Below are 20614 nucleotides of genomic sequence, written 5' to 3' on the forward strand. Positions count from 1 at the left end.
TGGTTGCTGGCTGAGATAGGAGATTCTTTGCCATTGGATTCAGATTGTTTCCACCTTGCTCTCTCTGGTTTTTGGCTGAGGCACGGGCAAGTTCTTCTGCTCTCAGCAAAAAAGCCCTCCAGCCAGCTGGGTGGGAGGCTTCTCTGCCTGACCTCCAGCCTCGCCCAGATGGGGGTAGAAAAGGAACGCTCCCTCCTCTACACCCGCCCCCCCCCAGGAAATGAAGGTTTTCCTGAAATAGGGGTGACAATTTAAAATTGAGCAGAAAAATGGATATGAAAGACACTAAGCTCACATTTGTTAAATGACTTTGTGCTCTTGAAAAGAAATGTATAAAAAGCACATTATGAGTCGCTCTGCATGATTTCCTTTGTTTGGATTTTAGAAGCAGCTTGACTGACGCAGAGATCCTGAAGGAGAGAATCTTTGGATCCTGAGAAGTCTTTTAACGAAGGTGATACACAAAATTTTAGAGAACAATTTCAACATTGTTCTGTTGAAGGTTATACTTAGCTCTGAACCACATTACTTTCCTGTCTACGTTTCATTTCCTGGGGTCTTGCCAAGTGATAAACAGACCCAGGCGTGCAGCAGGTTTGGGGTTTTTCTGCACAAACAGGGTAGCTGGAGTTTGCTTCAAGGCATCAATTGACTTCTGTGATCGTGGAGATGCTGGCGTGAGGCCTTCAGGAGACGATGGACAAAAAATGGACATATTGTGCTGTCTGTTCCATCATCCAGATACATTTTGTCAGGGGTAAGGCTTCCACTTGTCCTTTCTTGTCAGATCGGCTGCTTTCGGGGTGAGTGGGGCCTCTGTTCATTTAAAATGCGTGCGACTGCGGCTGACATTGATCACTGAAGGCAGATCGTTGCTAAGGTTTTCAGTTACATATTTAAGTGGCAGCTTTCGCAGAGATGTTAAGAGTCCAGAAATGATTACTAACGAACACTAAAAACAAGAAGGGAATGAGTAGTTTGTGTCACTGCTCTGAGACATTTTCACCCATTTCCTTCCGAAGAGGACCTCTGGAGTAACTGGGAAATTGTGCTTCTTGGAAATGAAATGCTCTCCAAATGGTAGTGAGAACAACTCCAGAATACTAAAAAAAATCACAAAGCCATCAGGGCTCTGAGATCCTTGCTCATCTTTCTCTCTCTCCCAAGGATCCTGTTTCTTTTGTATGGAACAAGCATTACTCCTCCAAATAGCTAACGTCTTTGGGAGTTGAACATATGTTGAATTTTAATGCGGCATGTGTAGGTAAGGACCCAGAAGACAAAGGAGGGTCCTTGTGACAGTGGGAACCCGTGTCTTCAGGGCCTATTAAAAAAAAAAACAAAAAAACACGAGGAAAGATTAGTTCTGCATTCCATAGCATGGGAGTATTATAGTGAGCTTGAGTGTCTTAAGAATTAACTGTGCTTTACAGATATCACAACGAAGATCCTAAGAAGAATTTCTAAATCAAAGGAGACTTTGGAATACAGTGCTGTGGATAGGATCAGAGTCGTATTATCAGGCAAAAGAGAGCTTACAGGGAACGACATTAAACTGTACTAACCTCTGTCCTACCCAAACTTTTGAATCCATAAAAGTGTAATAATTCCCATTTGTCAAGTACCTTAGAGAGCCTTGTTTCTTCTCCGTTGCCTGTTATCTTTTTATCTTTTTCCTTTGTGAGCTTCAGTGGGACCTGTCATAACAGTATATCATTCCTGTAACAGTGTTCCATTAACACTAAAACGGAGGCCTCCACTATTGAAGGCATGTCAAAGGCTCAATGCTTAACATATTTTAAGTGCCTTATACCATGTGGTCAGAGAGCTGATGGGAGAGAATCTTCTTCTTTTATGTCTAGTATTTCAAAGTGTTGATTATTGATGATCCTGACCATAGTTTATCTTTAGTGGACACCCTGAGGTATTTTCTCTCGTTCTCCCCTCAGGAGCCCCAACTGCAGGAGAATAAAGGTCCTTTTGATCTTCATTTATTGAATGTCAAATTTCTTAGTCTTCTCGACCAATTTGGGAGGCAGTTTGGAGGTTATGAAGGTTACAGAAAGAGCACAGACTCTAGGCAACCAAATTCAGGGTCTTTTACTGTGAGGTGTGACTTTAAGCAAAGCACTTACTCATCTTGTGCCTCAGTTTCGTCTTTGGTAGAGGGTTAACAACATCATTCTTTGGTATGTGAGAAGGATTAAATAGTCTATTTAAAAGCCTCTTGAGAACATACATTTTTATTTTTATTTATTTATTTATTTTTATTTTATTTTATTTTTAATGTTTATTTATTTTTTTTTTTTCAACGTTTATTTATTTTTGGGACAGAGAGAGACAGAGCATGAACAGGGGAGGGGCAGAGAGAGAGGGAGACACAGAATCGGAAACAGGCTCCAGGCTCTGAGCCATCAGCCCAGAGCCTGATGCGGGGCTCGAACTCACGGACCGCGAGATCGTGACCTGGCTGAAGTCGGACGCTTAACCGACTGCGCCACCCAGGCGCCCCTTTAATGTTTATTTTTGAGACAGAGAGAGACAGAGCATGAACAGGGGAGGGGCAGAGAGAGAGGGAGACACAGAATCGGAAACAGGCTCCAGGCTCTGAGCCGTCAGCAGAGAGCCCGACGCGGGGCTCGAACTCACGGACCGCGAGATCATGACCTGAGCCGAAGTCGGACGCTTAACCGACTGAGCCACCCAGGCGCCCCTGGAGAACATACATTTTTAAAACAGCTACGCACGTATCAGTTATGCTTTCAGTTTCAGAAAATATTATTTGTGTGTAATATGCAGCTGTTGATTCATCAAACCAAACAAAACCAAAACAAAACAAAACCAGCCCATTAGAGTCATTGCAAAGATAGCTGTCATAATGTTTGCTGGTGGGCTTCAGATTCTAAATAGGCTTAATTTTATTCGCAGGCAGAGAACTTAAATTATTCTTTGGACAGACCAACAGACAAAGAGATCAATATTCCCCTAGCATCTTTAATCAAATGCCTCCTCATTTGCATTGAGTCTCTGCTTTACTGTCAGGGTCACGCACAAGCTCTCTCCTCTACTAAGGCAACCAGAGAAAAAAATTCCTCAGTTGCTCACCTCACCGAAGTGACCAAGCTTTTTAAATAAGAGTCATTCCACATGAATCACGCAAACTGATGGCTCATGTTCCCTTTTCAGGAGTATGGGGAAAAGCATCCAATGAAGAAGACATCTATGCTTTCCCTGGCTCTGATGTCAACTTGACCTGCCAAACATGGAAGAAAGACTTGTTGGTACAGATGCAATGGTCCAAGGTCACTGACAAGTTGGACCTGATTGCTCTTTATCATCCCCAATACGGCTTGCACTGTGCCAATGACAGTCCCTGTGAATCACTGGTGACTTTCACAAAAACTCCCAGAAATGTGTCAAAATGGACCCTGCACTTAAAGAACGTGTCCTCTTCATTCACCGGGAAGTATGAGTGTAGCTTTACTCTGTTTCCAGAGGGTGTTCGGACTAAAATCTACAACCTGCTCATTCAGACAAATGGTAAGCATAACTGGGAGGGAAAGAATCCCATGCTTTCACTCAGCTCTCATTCATTCAAGAGGTATGTATTCTGAGCCAACCACATGCTAAACGTGGTGCTAAGTTCACAGAAGTTGAGCAGAAAGAGGTATTGCTTGGAAAGGAAGACAGGAATTGACCAAATAATTCCACAAACAAAAGTAAAATTGCAACAGTGATAAGTGATAAGGACTACAATGGTCTTGTGAAAGAGCATGCAATAACGGCAGGGAAACTGACCCTCAGAAAACAACACCTGAGCTCTGAAGTCTGAGGAAGGAGTGGACATTAACACCATTTAGGATGTGGAGGTTTTTGAGTGATCCCTTACAGCTTGTGTAAGGGACTTTATAGTGTTTAAAGAAATGGGCAAATGCCAGCAGGACTGCAGTGCAGAGGTTAAGAGATGAGGTGGGAGATGTGGCAAGGACTGGATCGTGTCAGATCTTGTCAGCAATGTTTCAAAGGTTTGATTTTTATCTAAGAACCATAGGAAGACATTGTTGTGAAGTATTCACAACAAAAGGATGGCATGATATTTATAGCCTGGCTATACTTGGGTCATAAAAGATTTTGCTGGCTTCAGTATAAGAATGGGGTGAAGGTGGGCCAGAAGGGAAAGTTGGGAGCGAACTAGGAGACCGTCCTCGTGGCCCAGAGGAGACAGAGTGATAGTTTGGGTAGACATAGAAACAACAAATTATGTGCTTTGGGCATAAAAGTGAGGGCAGTATGAGTGAGGGAGAGAGAAAAATTTAGGGTGACATCTGCGGGGGAGGTTGCCACTCACTGAAGGGAAAGGGAGCAGAGGAGGTTTGTGCGGGAAACTATGCAAGGTGCTTTGGATATATGATATATTTAGTATAGGGCAGGTAAAGGCACAAAGGCGGCTGCTGCACATGTAGCATTCACACATACTTGCTTTAAGGGGCTGCGTTTGGAGACAGGAATCCTAAGCTTAAGTTCTAGCTCCTTTCTGGCCAGAAATAAATTTCACCTGGGGACTGTCATGTCCATTCTCTGAACCCATCTGGAAAATGATGATAATATTGCCTACCCCTAAATTAGTTGGTCCTATAGTAAATGATTTCCATTTATACTAATGGAAAAGAATGAAAATGAAAGCCAACAAATGGAACATGCGCTGGAAATGAAGTGTTTTTAACTCAAGGGCAAAGTGGCCTGATAATATAAGAAAAAAGCAACAAAAATTAACTCCTGTGCTAAAAGAGGCATGGAACTGCCCAGGACGGGCAGCAGGGAGGGATTTATTACCCCCTCACTTCCTCTTCTTCCTTGTCAGGAGATAAGGTGGCATTAGAACAGTCCACCTGTAGACGTGGAGCTCCTCTGCCACTACTTTCCAATGCCCTGTTCCCAGTGCTGTTGTCCAGGAAAAAAGAAATACTTGAGTTCAATTGGGGACGGGGTGGGGTGGAGTTGAATGAAGAGAAACAAGGAGACCTGTGTAGAACAGTGCCTACCTGCCCATACCTTGAAGTCAGGTAGCCTGGATTTGAATGTTGGCTCTGTCATTTATTAGAAGTATCATCTTTGTCAAGTTATTCAAGTCTCTAAGCTTTTGTTCTATTGTAGAAGAAACATGAATGGTTATAGTACCTCCTTCACAGGTACCATTATTTTGATGATTAAATGGGGTCATCTGTAAAGCACGTAGCATACTTCCTGCCAGACTGGAAGAGTTTGGTAAAGGGTAGTTTTCATTAAGAAGAGTAATAATGACAATGAGTGAACTCTATTTATCAGTTCTTATTTATAATGGGTCCTACTCCCTCTCTTCTTGCATTTGTCTAATTTGGAACCCAGCTGAACACTGAACGTACATTAGCCCAAGTACACATCGACCTTGGCTTTAGATTAAGATTTTGTACCTTTTGCCTAAGTCTGTGAACTGTACTATTGCATCTCTGTGGGTCTAATGTCTACTCCATTGAGAATTGGCTTGATTCTCAATGGATTGATGTACCCATCTCAATGGATGAAGTAAGTCATATGGGGACATGTCCTCAACATGAGGACAGCACTGGAGAAGAGGTAGTATGTTATCCAGAAAGGAGAGTGGTGTTGCCTTTAAGGAACGTGTGTTCCTTGAATTAAAGGGCAATTCAAAGAAACTAAGTTTGTAGCTACTAAAAACTGCAACTCTCAGGAGAGGCAGAAGCCATGTCTACATGCTTTGTGGTTGGAAATATCCCAGATGATAACTTTGCTGTTGGTCAGCTAGACCAGATGAAAAAGAAAAATGGCCTCCATGTTAGAGAAATAGTTCTGCTACTGTGTATTGAGTACAAAGCGGGCAACATACAAAAGAGCAAAACAGAACAGGAAAAACCATCCTTCATTACAGAGTGACCAAAAATGTAAGCCTGGTAGAGTGCAAAGGGGCAGACACTTAACTCAGATGAAGCAGTTGCCTTTCGAAAGCCCTGTCAAGTCCCCACCCAATGACACACCTTTTCCCCCTTTATTCCTTTGATCTTCACTCACTTCTTCTCCCATTTGTGCCATTTCCCTCGTACATCCCTGTGAGATGTTTGCAAGCTAGTTGGGTAAGCAAAGCACACGCGACGTGAAAACACTTACGAAGCTTGTGAACAAAGGTGAATTGAAGTGGTGTGGAAGAATCTAAATATGAAAATCTGAGGGACCACAGGCAGTTGGGACCTCTTGTTTCCTTTCCGTTGTCCTCTGAGCCGTTCTGAGCCCTGTCTGTTCACAAAACAGTATGTGCCTAAATTCTGTCCCTATGTTCCCGGGATGGGTGGGGGTTGCTGAGAAGGGATTCAGTTCTCTTTTCAAAAGATTTTGTTCCTTGGTGTGAGTTAGTGCTCCGAGGCTGTGGACAAGGATAGAAATGTAATAAACAGTTCAGCATTTGCTTCTTTTTCACTTTCACTTGACAGGGTTTTCTTCAAGTGAGCTTTCAAGAAGCAATGCAGAAATGCAACTGCAAAGCAACTGCAAGAAATGCAGTTTTCTGAGTTAAGCCCTGGGTTGTAGTAATCCAGGTTTCCTAGTTTGAATGCAGCTGGACCCACAGTGCCTGAGATTGTATGAGCTTGATGTGTTTTAAAATGTGAAGTTGCTGGGCTCTGTTATCAAAGTGCAACATGATTTTAATTTTCCAGATCACTACAAAGGCCTTAGAGGGCTGTTGATGTTGTGACTGAAAACAGTAGGAGGAGAAGTGGTAATAGAAGGAGGAGGAGGAGTGGGAAAAGAAATACATAGAATCTAATAAGAGAAATATTCTATTCTGTTGTCAGTAAAAGAATATAATATCTTGATAATATAATCTTGATACTCTGAGTCTAACTACCTTGTCCATAATTTGTTCTCTGATATTTTTTTCCAGTTTTACTGAACTATAATTGACATAAGACATTGTATTGGTTTCAGGTGTATGACAAGATGATTTAAAAAAAATTTTTAACGTTTATTTATTATTGAGAGACAGAGAGAGACAGAGCATGAGCATGGGAGGGACAGAGAGAGGGGGAGACACAGAATCTGAAGCAGGCTCCAGGTTCTGAGGTGTCAGCACAGAGCCTGACGCGGGGCTTGAACCCACGAACCGCGAGATCAGGACCTGAACGGAAGTCAGGCGCTCAACTGACTGAGCCACCCAGGTGCCCCAGCATGATGATTTGATATATAGATAGATACATCTATGTAGCTATCTAGATATGTGTATAGTGAAACGATCATCACAATAAGTGTAGTTAATATCTATCACCTCACACAGTCAAATGTATTTTTCCCGTGATGAGAACTTTTAAGATTTACTCTGTTAGCAAGTTTCAAACATATGGTACATTATTATTAACTGTAGTCACCATGCTGTACATTATACCCCCAGAATTTATTTATCTTATAACTGGAAGTTTGTACCTTTTGACCACCTTCACCTATTTCACCCCCACTCCCTGCCTTTAGCAACCACCAATCTGTCCTCTGTATCTATAAGTTCATTTTGTTCTGTTTTTGAAGATTCCACGTATAAATGAAATTATACAGTATTTGTCTTTCTTTGTCCACATAGTATAATGCCCTCAACGTCCATCCATGTTGTCACAGATGGCAGGATTTCCTTCTTTTTTTTTTTTTTACGCATGAATGATATTTCCTTGTACATTAGAATATTTTCTTAATCCATTCAACCATCAGGACCCACTTGGGCTGTTTCTATGTGTTAGCTATTGAAAATAGTGCTGCAATGAACATGAAGATGTGTATATCTTTTTAAGATAATGATTTTATTTCCTTTAGAAATATACCCAGAAGTGGAAATGCTGGATCTATTTTTAGTGTTCTGAGGAGCCTCCATACTGTTTTCCAGAGTGGCTGCAAAAATTTTACATTTCCGCCAACAATGTACAAGTGCTCCCTTTTCTGCATATCCTTTCTGATATTTGTCGTCTTTTTGGTAATAGCCATTTTAACAGGTGTGAGATGGTATCTTATTGTGGTTTTTACTGGCATTTCCCTGATGCTTAGTGATGTTGGGCATTTTTTCCTTGCCTTTGGGACACTTGGATATCTTATTTGGAAAAATGTCTATTCAATTTCTCTGGCCATTTTTAAATTGGATTATTTGTTTAGTTGTTGTTGAGTTGTGTGAGTTTTTTTTTTTTTTTATATTTTAGATATTAATCCCTTATCAGATAACGTGATTTATAAATATTTTCTCCCATTCCATACATTGCCTTTTCATTTTATTGATATTTTTCTTTTCTGTTAAGAAGCTTTTTAGTTTGATGCAGTCCCATTGTTTATTTTTGCTTTTTTTGCCTTTGCTTTTGGTGTCAAATCTAAAAAATCACTGCCAAGGCCAAAAAAGCCATTGCCCCTATGTCTTCCTCTAGGAGTGTTATGGTTTGGGGTCTTATGTTCGAGTAATTAGTCCATTTGATTTGATCCTTATGTATGGTTTAAGACAGGTGTCCAGTTTCTTTCTTCTATCTGAGCTATCCTAGCTTTCCTGATATTATTTATTAAGGAGACTGTCCTTTCCCCATTGTGTGTTCTTGGATCTTTTCATAATAATATTATTATAAGTTGATTGATCATATATGTGAGTTTAATTTTAGGGTCTCTGTTTCATTGATCTATGTGTCCGTCTTAAAGTTTCTTTGAAATTTGCTTATTTATTCTGAGAGAGAAAGCACAAGTAGGGGAGGGGCGGGGAGAGAGGGAGAGAGAATCCCAAGCAGGCTCCATGCTGTGAGCACAAAGCTGGACTAGAGGGCTTAAACTCACAAAACTCTGAGATCATGACCTGTGCCGAAACTAAGAGTCGGACGCTTAACCGACTGAGCCACCCAGGTGCCCCTGTGTGTCTGTTTTTATAGCATAGTTTGTTCTTGAACTTGAATACTGACTCTTCTTAAATTCTTGTATTCAATCTTTATCCAACAAATATTGTGTGTACTTGAGGTGCTAGGCACCAGGAATACAATACAGACATGACTGTCATCAGGAATCATGAAGTTCAATGGGAAGAGACAAAAAATAGCCAAATAAGCCAAAGAATGGCAAATTGCAACAGTGAGAAGTGTTCTTGCAGTAAGAAAGTAGTATTTTGAGAGGATATAATAGGAAAATCAAGAAGGGTTTCCTGGGGAAGTGATGCTTGAGCCATAGTTAACCAGGTCAATGTGGGGAACACAGCTTTACAGAAAATGGGATGTATAAAGACTCTGGTAGTAAGGAGATAGTGCAATTGTGGGGGATTTTAAAAGGTATTATGTCTTGGGGCGCCTGGGTGGCGCAGTCGGTTAAGCGTCCGACTTCAGCCAGGTCACGATCTCGCGGTCCGTGAGTTCGAGCCCCGCGTCGGGCTCTGGGCTGATGGCTCAGAGCCTGGAGCCTGTTTCCGATTCTGTGTCTCCCTCTCTCTCTGCCCCTCCCCCGTTCATGCTCTGTCTCTCTCTGTCCCAAAAATAAATAAACTTTAAAAAAAAAAAAAAAAAAAAAAAAAAAAAGGTATTATGTCTTGAGCATAGGGATTGAAAGGGAAGCAGTTGAAGATGAGGCTAGAGAGATTGAGAGGTCCAGTCAGGTTTTATCTTTATCCTAAGAGCTGTGGAAACTAACTGATAGATGGTGGTTTTGATTTTGTTTTTTTAATTGTGGCAAACGTATAGAGAATTTATTGAAAAAAGATACAGAGGATAATGTAGATCAGTTAAAAGACAGGGCAGAAATCTAAGTGAGAGATGCTAGTAATTGAGTAGAGTGGCAGTGAGGTACATGGGGAGGAATGTTCAAATTAGAAGTATATTTAGGAGGGGCGCCTGGATGGCTCAGTCAGTTAAGTGTCCAATTCTTGCTCGATATCTGCTCAGTTCAGATATCGTTAAGCCCCGTTCATGAGGTTGAGCCCAGTGTGGGACTCTGTGCTGATAGTGTGGAGCCTGCTTGGGACTCTCTCTCTCCCTCCCTCTCTGTCCCTGCCCCCCTTGCTCTCTCTCTCTCAAAATAAGTAAACATTTTTTTAAAAAACACGTTTAAAAAAAAAAAGAAGTAAATTTAGGATATTCACCCCACAGGATTTGGTGTCGGATTGTACATGTGGAATGAGGAATAAAAAGCAATGTCAGGAGATGCTTTTTGTTTCAAGTATGTGGAACAGAAAAAATGGGGGAATTACTCACTGTGTTAGGAAAAACTAGAAGACAATCAGATTGTGCAGAGATTGCTTTGAGTTTGATTTTGTACATGTTGAGTTAGACATGAAGTTGACACATTCAGGAAATCTCAAGGAAATAGATGATAGATGATAGATAGATAGATAGATAGATAGATAGATAGATAGATAGAATTCCTGTTCTAGAAGAGAGGTTTAAGTTGAAGATACAAATTGGTGAGGCATATGAGTGTGTGCTAACTGAAGTTTGGGGAATGAAAGAAATCATTTAGGCAGAGAAATTCGAGGAAGAAAAGCAATGCGGCCCTTCAGCAGAGTCCACAGTGAGAGATGGAGAAAGATACATCTTTAAAGGTTCCAGAAGAATGGCTGAAGAGGCAGAAGTAAAATCAGGAGGGGAGTTGGCTCACAAAAACCGAGAATGATAACATTTCATGAAAGGAGTAGCTGTCAATTCTGATGTTTCTGAGAGGACAGCGTGGTTATTGGATTGTATTTAGGAACAGGATGGTATTGATCACCTTAACAGAAGCTGTTGTTGTGGCATGGAAGAGAGATGGAAGTCAGGCTGTGGGGAGCAGAGGAGTTAGTAGGAGGCAAAGAGGCGGAGACAACAAATGTTGACATAACTGGTAAGAAGTTTGTTAGTGATCAGAAGAAGAAGGGCATGCGTGCCCAAATGAGGGTTGTCATTGGCGTTGTGGCGTTAGTGGTGGTGGTTTTAATTAATGCAAGATGCTTGACTAAGCTTCAAAGCCCAGTCAAAGTTGAAAGAGAGTAGTTAAATATACCATAGAGAAAGTACAATAAGTAAACTAAGGTTTCGGAGAATATAGGGGCAGTGGGATTTATAATAGCAGTACTACAGCTACCCAGAAATTGGAAAAAGGGACCGGTTTTAAAAACTGTAACAGCAGGGAAGGAAATTGGGATAAGTGCATTTGAGGAGGGCGTTGCCCTCGTCTATTTTCTCTAAAATAGGAAACAAAGTCACCTTCAGGTAGAGAGAGGGAGGAGGCTTCAGAAAGAGATTGGAGAGAGTTTGAAATACCATCTATGAACAGAGGGAAAAATTAGTTCACAAGGTAAATGTATTTGGATTTTTGGTCAGGGTTGAACATCCAGTTGAATATGGTAACAAATTGTAGTGAAGACAAGTGTTTGGCTGCTTGGGTCTGGGCATTCAACAGTAGATCATTGGAGAGGGGTGTCTGGGTGGCTCAGTTGGTTAAGCATCTGACTCTTGATTTCAGCTCAGGTCATGATCTTGCAGTTCATGGGTTTGAGCCTTTGAGTCGTAACAGCATGGAGCCTACTTAGGATTCTCTCTCTCTCTCTCTCTCTCTCTCTCTCTCTCTGTCTCTCTCTGCCCCTCCCCTGCTTGTGTGAGCACTCTATCTCTCTCTGTTAAAATAAATGAGTAACGGGTGCCTGGGTGGCTCAGTCGGTTAAGCGGCTGACTTCGGCTCAGGTCGTGATCTCGTGGTTCATGAGTTTGAACCCCCGTGTCAGGCTCGGGGCTGACAGCTCAGAGCCTGGAGCCTGCTTCCGACTCTGTGTCTCCGTCTCTCTCTCTGTCCCTCCCCCACTCTGTCTCTCTCTGTCTCAAAACTAAGTAAACATTAACGTTAAAAAAATTTTTAAATAAATAAATAAGTAAACATTAAAAAAAAGTAGATAGTAGTAATTCAGTATTGTTGGATGTCCTGTATATTAGTGGTGAAGGGAGACGAACCAAGGGATTTGGGATATTAGCAAGAATATTGCTGAAATTATGGGCTATAGAATTTTAGCTCAACAATGAGGAAAACGAAATAAAGCCGATGGATTGGGAGAAAGTAGAGATCAATTCATTAAAAGACTCAATGAGGAGAGAGAACAGTTGAGATGAAGTTAGTTGCACAAAACGACTAGCAGGGGTGTTTGTAAGTTTGACTTAGTGAGTTTGTAGGTAGAGCAAGTATGTATGGCAGAAAAGGTCCAGATGTGATCAGGGGAGTGGATGGCACAAGTGGAGTAGGGACAGCGGAGGTAGCAGTGGCAGGACTGAGAGGCCAGGTAACGGATAGGACAACGGCACTGTAACTGAAACCACTCAGGATTATATAGGGGGTTAGGCTGTGACCTATATAGGTGACCAAGGGTGTTGCAATCCAGATACCAGCATCTTCAAGGAATAATGGATGATGATTGGGACATTTGAGTGGGCGTTGACAAGCATGAAGGACCAGATAGTAAATATTGTAGGCTTTGTCCCCATAGCCCCGTCAGAATTGTTCAACTCTGCCATAGCATGACAGCTATAGACAATACGTGAGTAAATGGGCCTGCCCGTGTTCTAGTAGAACTTTATTTACAAAAACAGCCACCAGATTCAGCCCACAGGCCACAGTTTTACATTTCCTGAATTAGAGGATAATAGCAGTGAATTTGGGGAAAGAGGGATTATTTAGTTTTTCTCAAAGTGTGTTATATGTAGCTGGCAGTACTCACGATGATTTCAGATGATTCATCAAAAAATTTTAAAACTTCTAATTGTGGAAAATTTCAAACATGCAAAATTATATAGAATAGTATAATGAGTTCCCATGTACTGAACATGCAACTTCAACAATTATTAACTCACAGACAATCTTGTTTCATTTAAACCCTCAGCAACTGCCACCTCCCAGATTAAGGAAAATCCAAGGTATAGTATTTATTTATTTTTTTTAATGTTTATTTATTTATTTTGAGAGAGGGAGAGAGAGGGAAGGGCACAGAAAGAGGGAGAAAGAGAATTCCAAGCAGGCTCCATGCTTTCAGTGCAGAGCCTGACGTGGGGCTTGAACCTAAGAACTGTGAGATCATGACCTGAGCCAGAATCAAGAGTCGGATGCTCAACCAACTGAGCCACCCAGGTGCCCCAAAATCTTATTTTAGAATGAGTCTTTAAAAGATATATATGTTGTAATTTATATATACATATATATAAAATAAAGCCATGATACCACTACCAGAATTAAAAATAACTAGTAAGTTCTTAAGACCATTAAATATCCAGTTGGCCTCATAGTTGTTATTTTTACGTTTTGGTTGTTTAAATTAGGATTCACATAAATCACATAAAGTATTGGGAATCATTTGAAAAACGTCTTTTAATCTGAAGATTATTTTATATTTATTATTTTTCTTTTCCAATATATTTGTTAAGTAAATTTGACTCTTTATCCTGTAAAATTACCCACAGCCTGGATTTTACTCTTATGTCCCATGGTATCTCCATGTCCCTCTTTCACTAGTTAGGTATAGAGATTTGATCACACTATTTGTGTTTTTATTTTTTGTTTTTGGCACAAAAACTTTGTAGATGATGTTGCACAGTTACATCAGAGGCACATAATGTCTAGTTGTGTGATGTTAACAGCCACTGATAAGTATTGCCTAGATCCATTAATTCATTATGGGTTGATAAATAGTGATGCTCTAATCCTATCCTTCTTTCATTTGTTGGATGAAGTCTTCTTACAGAGAAATTTCCTCTCACGAATCAGCTGTTTATTGGATGTACAGATTGTATAAGAAAAGCAGAACAGATACTTGATTCTTTCCTTTTATTTATCAGATTTAAAAATGAGTTGGTTCACTAGCATTCTTACAAGGTGACCAAGAAGTATTCTGTGTTAAGTATTACGAATTCATATGAATTTAAACATATTGATGAATTCCAGCCCATTATTATCCTTATTTTTGTTACGAGAGTCCCACATATAAAATCTATTTAATCCTTTGTGATGTAAGTTGCAAATATTTTCCGAGTTTGTCAACTATCTTTCCTTGCTTGTGATATTGTTTCCAAATCAGCTTAATTCTTACTTTTATGGAAAAAGTTTCCCCATTCTTATATTACATACAAATTCACTCATGTTACTTCTAACACTTGCATGGATTTTTACTATCATTTAAATTTGTGATGCTAGGTTTCTAGTATTAAAAAAATGTGCCCAAGTTTATACTTTTATATATCTCTAATGCTTTTTTCCTATTTATTCTGTTTTTCCTTTCTGCAGCTTAGAAATTTTCTATTGACCTATATTGCATTTCACAAATCTTATTTTTCGTGATGTCCAGTAAGTTTTCAACCCAATCAAATTAGTTCTTAATTTCTGATACTATATTTTAGTTATTGTTTTGAGTAGATTTTTAATTCTTTGATGAGATTGCCCATCTTTTCATTTACTTTCTTCATCTTTTTCTTTATTCTTGAATATATTAAAGAGTTATTTTAATATTCTTGTTGGATAACTTCAATGTCAGGGTCATTCTTGTGTCTGTTTCTATGTTTCTCTCTTGTTTTCTCTCTTTTTGCAACTTCCTCCAATATTATCTCTTCCTTTTGTTATTATTGTCAAAGATAAACCCAACAGAACAGTGCAACAATTAATGGTTTAAAAAATTTCATGTTCTGGGGCGCCTGGGTGGCTTGGTCAGGTGAGTGTCTGACTTCGGTTTGGGTCACCATCTCGTGGTTTGTGAGTTCGAGCCCCAGGTCGGGCTTCGTGCTGACAGCTCAGAGCCTGGAGCCTGTCTTCGGATTCTGTGTCTCCCTCTATCTCTGCCCCTCTGCTGCTCACGCTCTCTTTCTCTCTCTCAATCTCTCTTTCTCTCTCTCTCTCTCTCTCCACGCACACACACACACACACACACACACACATACATATTTACCATTTCCTATAGTCTTCATTCCATCTCATGGAGTGAAGTTACTGTTTGGTATCATTTCCTGTCAGCCTAAAGAACTTACTTTAGAATTTCACATAAGACAATCTACTTGCAAGGAATCTTGTGTTTTTTTGTTTGTTTGTTTCCATTTTAATTTCGAAGGATAATTTCACTGAATGTAGCGTTCTTAGTGGGCTGTTTTTTCTTTCAGCATTTTGAATATGTCTTCTGATCTCCTTTGTTTCTGGTGAGAAGTGAGCCATTAATTGTTTTATTGGTCTCTGCGTGTGATGGCTTTGTTTTGTTTTGTTTTGTTTTTCTTAGTGATTTCAATTGCGGCTTGCATAATTTCCTCTTTGTTTCTGGCTTCCAGCGGTTTGAGTATAATATGCCTAGGTGGGTGTCTCTTTGAGTTTACCTTTTTCGAGTTTTAAAGTTCCTGAAAGTGTAGATAATTTGGAGGCAAGTTTTTAAGTCAAATATGAAGTTTTTGGCCATTGTTTCTTCAAACATTTGTCCTGTCCCACTCTCTTTCATCTCTCTATGACTCACGTGGCATACATATTGGACACTTTATACTGTCCTCTATGGCTCTGAAGCTCGTTCTCCTTCAATCCTCCTTCTCTCTGCTCTTCAGATTAGATCACTGATATTAATCAATATTCAAATACACTGATTTTTTTTTTATGTTTATTTTTATTTATACTGAGAGAGAGATAGAGAGCAAGTGAGGGAGGGGCAGAGAGAGGGAGACAGAATCCCAAGCAGGCTCCATGCTGTCAGCGCAGAACCAGATGTGGGGCTCAAACCCATGAACTGTGAGATCATGACCTGAACCGAGATCAGGAGTCGGACACTTAACCAACTGAGCCACCCAGGTGCCTCTCAAATATACGGATTCTTTCTTCTGCCATCTCAAATTGGCTGTTGAGAATCCCAAGTAAAATTTTCATCATTTTTGTTATTGACATTTCAACTCTAGAATAATTATTTGGTTCATTTAGTAGTTTTCTATGTCTCCGCGAAGATTCCTTATTTATTGACTCATTTTCATCTTATTTTGTTTTAATCCTATGAGCATACTTATAAGAGCTGCTTGAATGTCTGTTAAATCCAATGTACTACCTATTCAGGATCAGTTTCAATCAGCTGCTTTTTTCCTGAATAGAGATCACACTTTTCTTTTTTCTTCATGTGTCTTCTTTTTTGTTGAAAGCTAGACATTAAAGTAATAATAATAATCATGGGAGAACTCCGTATCTGGTGGAGTTTTTTAATTTTTTTTTTTTAATTTTGGTAACTATCCATATTTAAATTATAAAATCGGTTTCCTCTTGATATCCCTGCTCAAGTTTTTATTATAATTCTTATGCCTTTAGTTTGGTTTCCACAGAGTCGCCTTGCATTGACAAAGTCCTTTGGTTGGTCCATCAATGAATTTGACAAAAATTGTGCTCAAATTCCTCCAGCCCACGGGGCTTCCACCTGTACATATAAATGTTGGGTAGGGGCAGAGGGGTGGTTAAAGGGTGCATTCAAAGTTGCAGATAGTAATGGGGTCTCCTTTGGCTTTTATTTTCCAGTAGGCTCTCTGAAGTCTCTTCACTCACCTGTGCATTTTCCCAGGCAGCCCAGGATGGGTAGACAACTGCTTTCAGCTCTTCTATGACTCCCTAATTTCCAGAATCTCCATGTTAAATGTCACTCTGGGCTACCACCCACCCCAAATGGAATTTGCAAACCCAAACTAACCAAGCTGCAGTTTTTCTCTGTTTCCTACCAGGTGTGTGCCTGTTAACTAACAAAGCGTACGATCTTTATGCTCAGACCTAACTTAAGTCTGCCCCTTCTGGAAGAAAAGCTGCTGTTTGTTGTAGCCAACTCCAAAATGCGAAAATTACTTTCTCACTGGCCATGCTGGGCAAGGGGATAGAAGGATCCCCAGGCAAGAAGGCTAAAGACTCCTGCTATTTTTACTGAACTTCTAGAAATGCTTCAAGAAGAAATGCTTCTCAATGGCATGTTTTCCTTTGGTCCTGAAATGGTGGTTTTAATACATATGCTGAGTCTTATACATGTTTTCAGCCACCAGAACCTTCATCCAATCCTTGCCCCGTTTTTGATACTTACCTTTTCTTTGTTTTAAAATATATATATGCATTACTGCTCTCTTCCTTATAGCAATGATTTGTTTTTAGTGCTAAAAGTAGACATAGATTCAAGTCACCCCAGCTTTTATGTAAATGCCTCTTGAGTCCAAAGTGTATTCTATTGGAGAATCCGCAGGAAGTGCTCACGGGAGCAATATTCCCTGAGTTCTTACACGTGGCATCAACAGGTTTTATGTAGTCTTTATGTTAAAAGGCTAATTTTGCTGAATATAAAATCCCTAGCTCACATTTTCTTTCCTTGAGTATATTGAATATGGTGCTACATTATTTTCTGGCATAAAGAGTTGCTGTCAGAAGCTAATAATAATCCTATTTTCTTTCCCCATAACTGACTTTTTAAAAATACCATTATAAGAATGTGCTTAATGTCTATTATGAGCCTATTTTCCTACTTTTGCAGTATAATCTTTCAATATGTATTTTCTAATCATTATGCTTTAAGAGATTATACTTGAATTATAATGTTTTAGTATTTTTGTCTGCCTACTGCTTATGTCATTCAGTGTCTTCTATTATACATGCTTTTAATCTTCTTTGCTTATCTTTTTTCTTTTATTTTAAAGTGTATTATTTATTAATTAACTTTAAAATTGCCCTTTATTCAATTTTTTTTTTTTAATTTAATGTTTATTTGAGAGACCGAGAGAGAAGAGCATGAGCATGGGAGGGTCAGAGAGAGGAGACACAGAATCCGAAGCAGGCTCCAGGCTCTGAACTGTCAGCACAGAGGCCAACGCAGGGGTCAAACCCACAGACCACGAGATCATGACCTGAGCCGAAGCCGGATGCTTAACTGACTGAGCCACCCAGGCGCCTCACCCTTTATTCAATTTTTAACTTTTGTTCACTGCATTAGCTTTTGGGCTAATATGTCCTTGTTTTTCTTGTGGTTTGCTCTTAACTTCTAAGCTAAGTTATTTCCAGCTCTTTCCTGAATTCTCTCACCTATCTCTGCTATGCTCCCTTCTCTCCAGTTGATTCATTTACCAGTCTGGCTAAAATCTTTCACAGCTCATATCACTTTTCTTACCTCTTTTATCTCATTTTCAATTATTAGGGTATAGTTTCTATTTCTTTTGAAGTTCTCTTTGTCTTATATGCTGTCGTTGTTGTGGGGATGTTCTTTTGTTCCCTTTTCTCTCTTTTTTTGTAGTATCTTTACCTGTGATTCTATCCCATCCTTTTCCTATTGCTCACGCTTAAGGTAAACGCATGCTGATTTTTTCCATGGAAGGGTGGGCCAGGCTAGCTTTTCTAGGGTGTTCAGTGTCTCTAGAGCCATATCTTCTGTTATTTTCAAGGGAAATGATATTCCATTGTACTTTCTGAGATATACTTCCTCTCCTATCCCTCACTTTTATCTAAATTGCCTGTTTGCTTTCTCCTATTGGACCTGTCCGGTTTAATTTGGATTCTACTCCCAGGGGATTCTTCTCAGTGGAGGGATATGTCTGAAAAGCACCCTCTGTCCCGGTGCTGACAAGCTTTTCCTTGTTTCCCTCGAAGGCATGGGTAATCTAGTGCCTGCAAGCCCCTTTCTCCATTTCTGCTGTTATTCTCAGATTAGTCCACATGTCTTTCTAGTGATTATCTGTTGCTTTTGGAGGGGAATTCCCTAGTTCTGAGGGGCATCAGAAGCCCAGTCCATTTTCCTCTGTTTCTTTCTGCTCAGTTGCTGATACCACAGTGGTTCAGTGATTTGTCCCCACCTGTTAGTGGGGATATGTTGTTAATTGGTGTCCCTATAGATACTGCCTGTATGTTTTTACGTTTGCTACTCTAGTTACCTTGTCTGTTTTTATAGGCAGCTTCAGGAATATTAAAAAAGTTAGGTCAGTTGCATTGCCAACTTCCCAGAATCTGGATGAACTTCACAAAAGTTTAATACTTATATATTTGGGTAATGCACATTAAAATATAACTAACATATCAAGTGAATTTCATTGGTATTAGTGCCTAGTTCTAAATTAGATATTAGTGCCTAGTTCACTCTCTGTTTAAAATAAATTTATGTAAGTACAACAATTACAGAAAAAAAACATTTATAGTAATTTTAAGAATAAAATTAAATAGTAGTAATGATGTGCAATCCTGGCAAACAATTTTGGTGGTGGTATACAAATAAATCCATTTGGAAGTAGTGTTATAGCTAAATTGTTTTCACCATAAAGGACAGGCTTTTTTTTTTTTTTTAATTATGGGGTTGGAATAACGTTTGGAAGCAGTGATGAAGAACAAAGACAGCAGCGATCCCATCTCCTAATCTTGAAGAAATAAGGGTACAAGAAAATAAACAACCACTGTTTGAGAATGATACAAGGAAGTTGTGCCCTAATGGGAAGGCCAGGTTTCAGTTTAGGAAGGGAGGAGGAAAGAATTATCAGTAAAGAGGATAGCTACTATTGCTGAGAGATTGGAATATCACCGAATTCTAAGGGTAGACATAACATTCCAAACTGAGAAATACCCCACTTAAAAAAAAATAGGCTGTTCATAATAATGAGAGTGCTCATACCCCATGATCCATTAATTATACTTCTGGGAATTTATTTTAAGAAGCTGAGTGGTCAGGGGAAAGCTATTAGTATAAGGATGATCCTTGCTATATTGATTATAATAGTTTAAACTAAAACCCCACACTGAAAGAACACATGATCCAATGTGTTGGAAATGACAAAACAAATGATGTTGTATATAAGTGACAGAATGACATAAAGTCTCTGAAAATTTTAGCTACAAATTGTTTAAGAATCATGCAAAACATTTGAAGTAAAAATACAACCATGCAAAACATTTTAAGTAACGTTTATTAGTTAAGAGGATTGCAAAGTATGAGAAAACATACATATAAACAAGATTTGTTTAGACATGGAAACAATAAGATTTTCAGGATATTAGTATGATAGAGTTCTTTCCATTTATCAATTGTTTTTTTGATCTTACTGTAGTTTAGTTACAAATGTGTCTACACTTTCCCAAAGAGAGGCTATGAAACTGACATTTATCTCAAGTTACATTGAAAATGAAAATCCATTAACAATGCTTCTTTAGAGTTTCCTCGTGTATTTTTCTATATCATCCTCTCTTTGGAGGAAGGTTTATAAGGTCTAAAAGGACAACTAGACATGAAGGCGGTAAGAAGATCAGTGGATGTCGGAGTTTGGCAGGAAGGAGGGACGAATAGGTGGAGCACAGAGGAATTCTAGGGCAGTGAAACTATTCTGTGTGACACTACTATGGTGAATACTTGTCATTAGACAGTCATCAAAACCCATAGAATGTACAACTCCAAGAGTGAATTCTAATGTAAGTAAACTATAGACTTGGGAGTGATCATGATATCTCAATGTAGTTTTATCAGTTGTCGCAAATGTACCACTGTGGTTAAGGGTGCTAATCGCTGGGAACATTGTGCACGCATGGGGGACAATGGGAACTCTCTGTACTTTTCACTCCATTTTGCCATGGACCGATAACGTCTCTTAAAAAAATTAAATCTAGGGGCGCCTGGGTG

The 20614-nt window shown here is 39.5% G+C and overlaps 1 protein-coding gene across 8 annotated transcripts in view; it reads left to right on the forward strand.

Moving 5' to 3' along the window:
- The first annotated feature begins 329 nt into the window (after window positions 1–329).
- CD96 (CD96 molecule) overlaps window positions 330–20614 on the forward strand; it is a 95925-nt gene continuing 75640 nt past the window's right edge. For 3 of the 8 annotated variants that reach the window (XM_045501948.1, XM_045501947.1, XM_045501949.1), the window contains exons 1-2: window positions 482–757; window positions 3187–3540. In XM_045501948.1, coding sequence (XP_045357904.1) covers window positions 697–757; window positions 3187–3540 — 415 coding nt within the window. In that variant the 5' untranslated portion in view covers window positions 482–696. Of the gene's footprint in view, window positions 455–480; window positions 758–3186; window positions 3541–20614 lie in introns of those variants that run through there. The other 5 variants (XM_045501944.1, XM_045501950.1, XM_045501945.1 and 2 more) reach the window with 4 other exon arrangements.

This window comes from Leopardus geoffroyi, chromosome C2 (assembly GCF_018350155.1).
Source record: "Leopardus geoffroyi isolate Oge1 chromosome C2, O.geoffroyi_Oge1_pat1.0, whole genome shotgun sequence".
NCBI lineage: Eukaryota > Metazoa > Chordata > Mammalia > Carnivora > Felidae > Leopardus > Leopardus geoffroyi.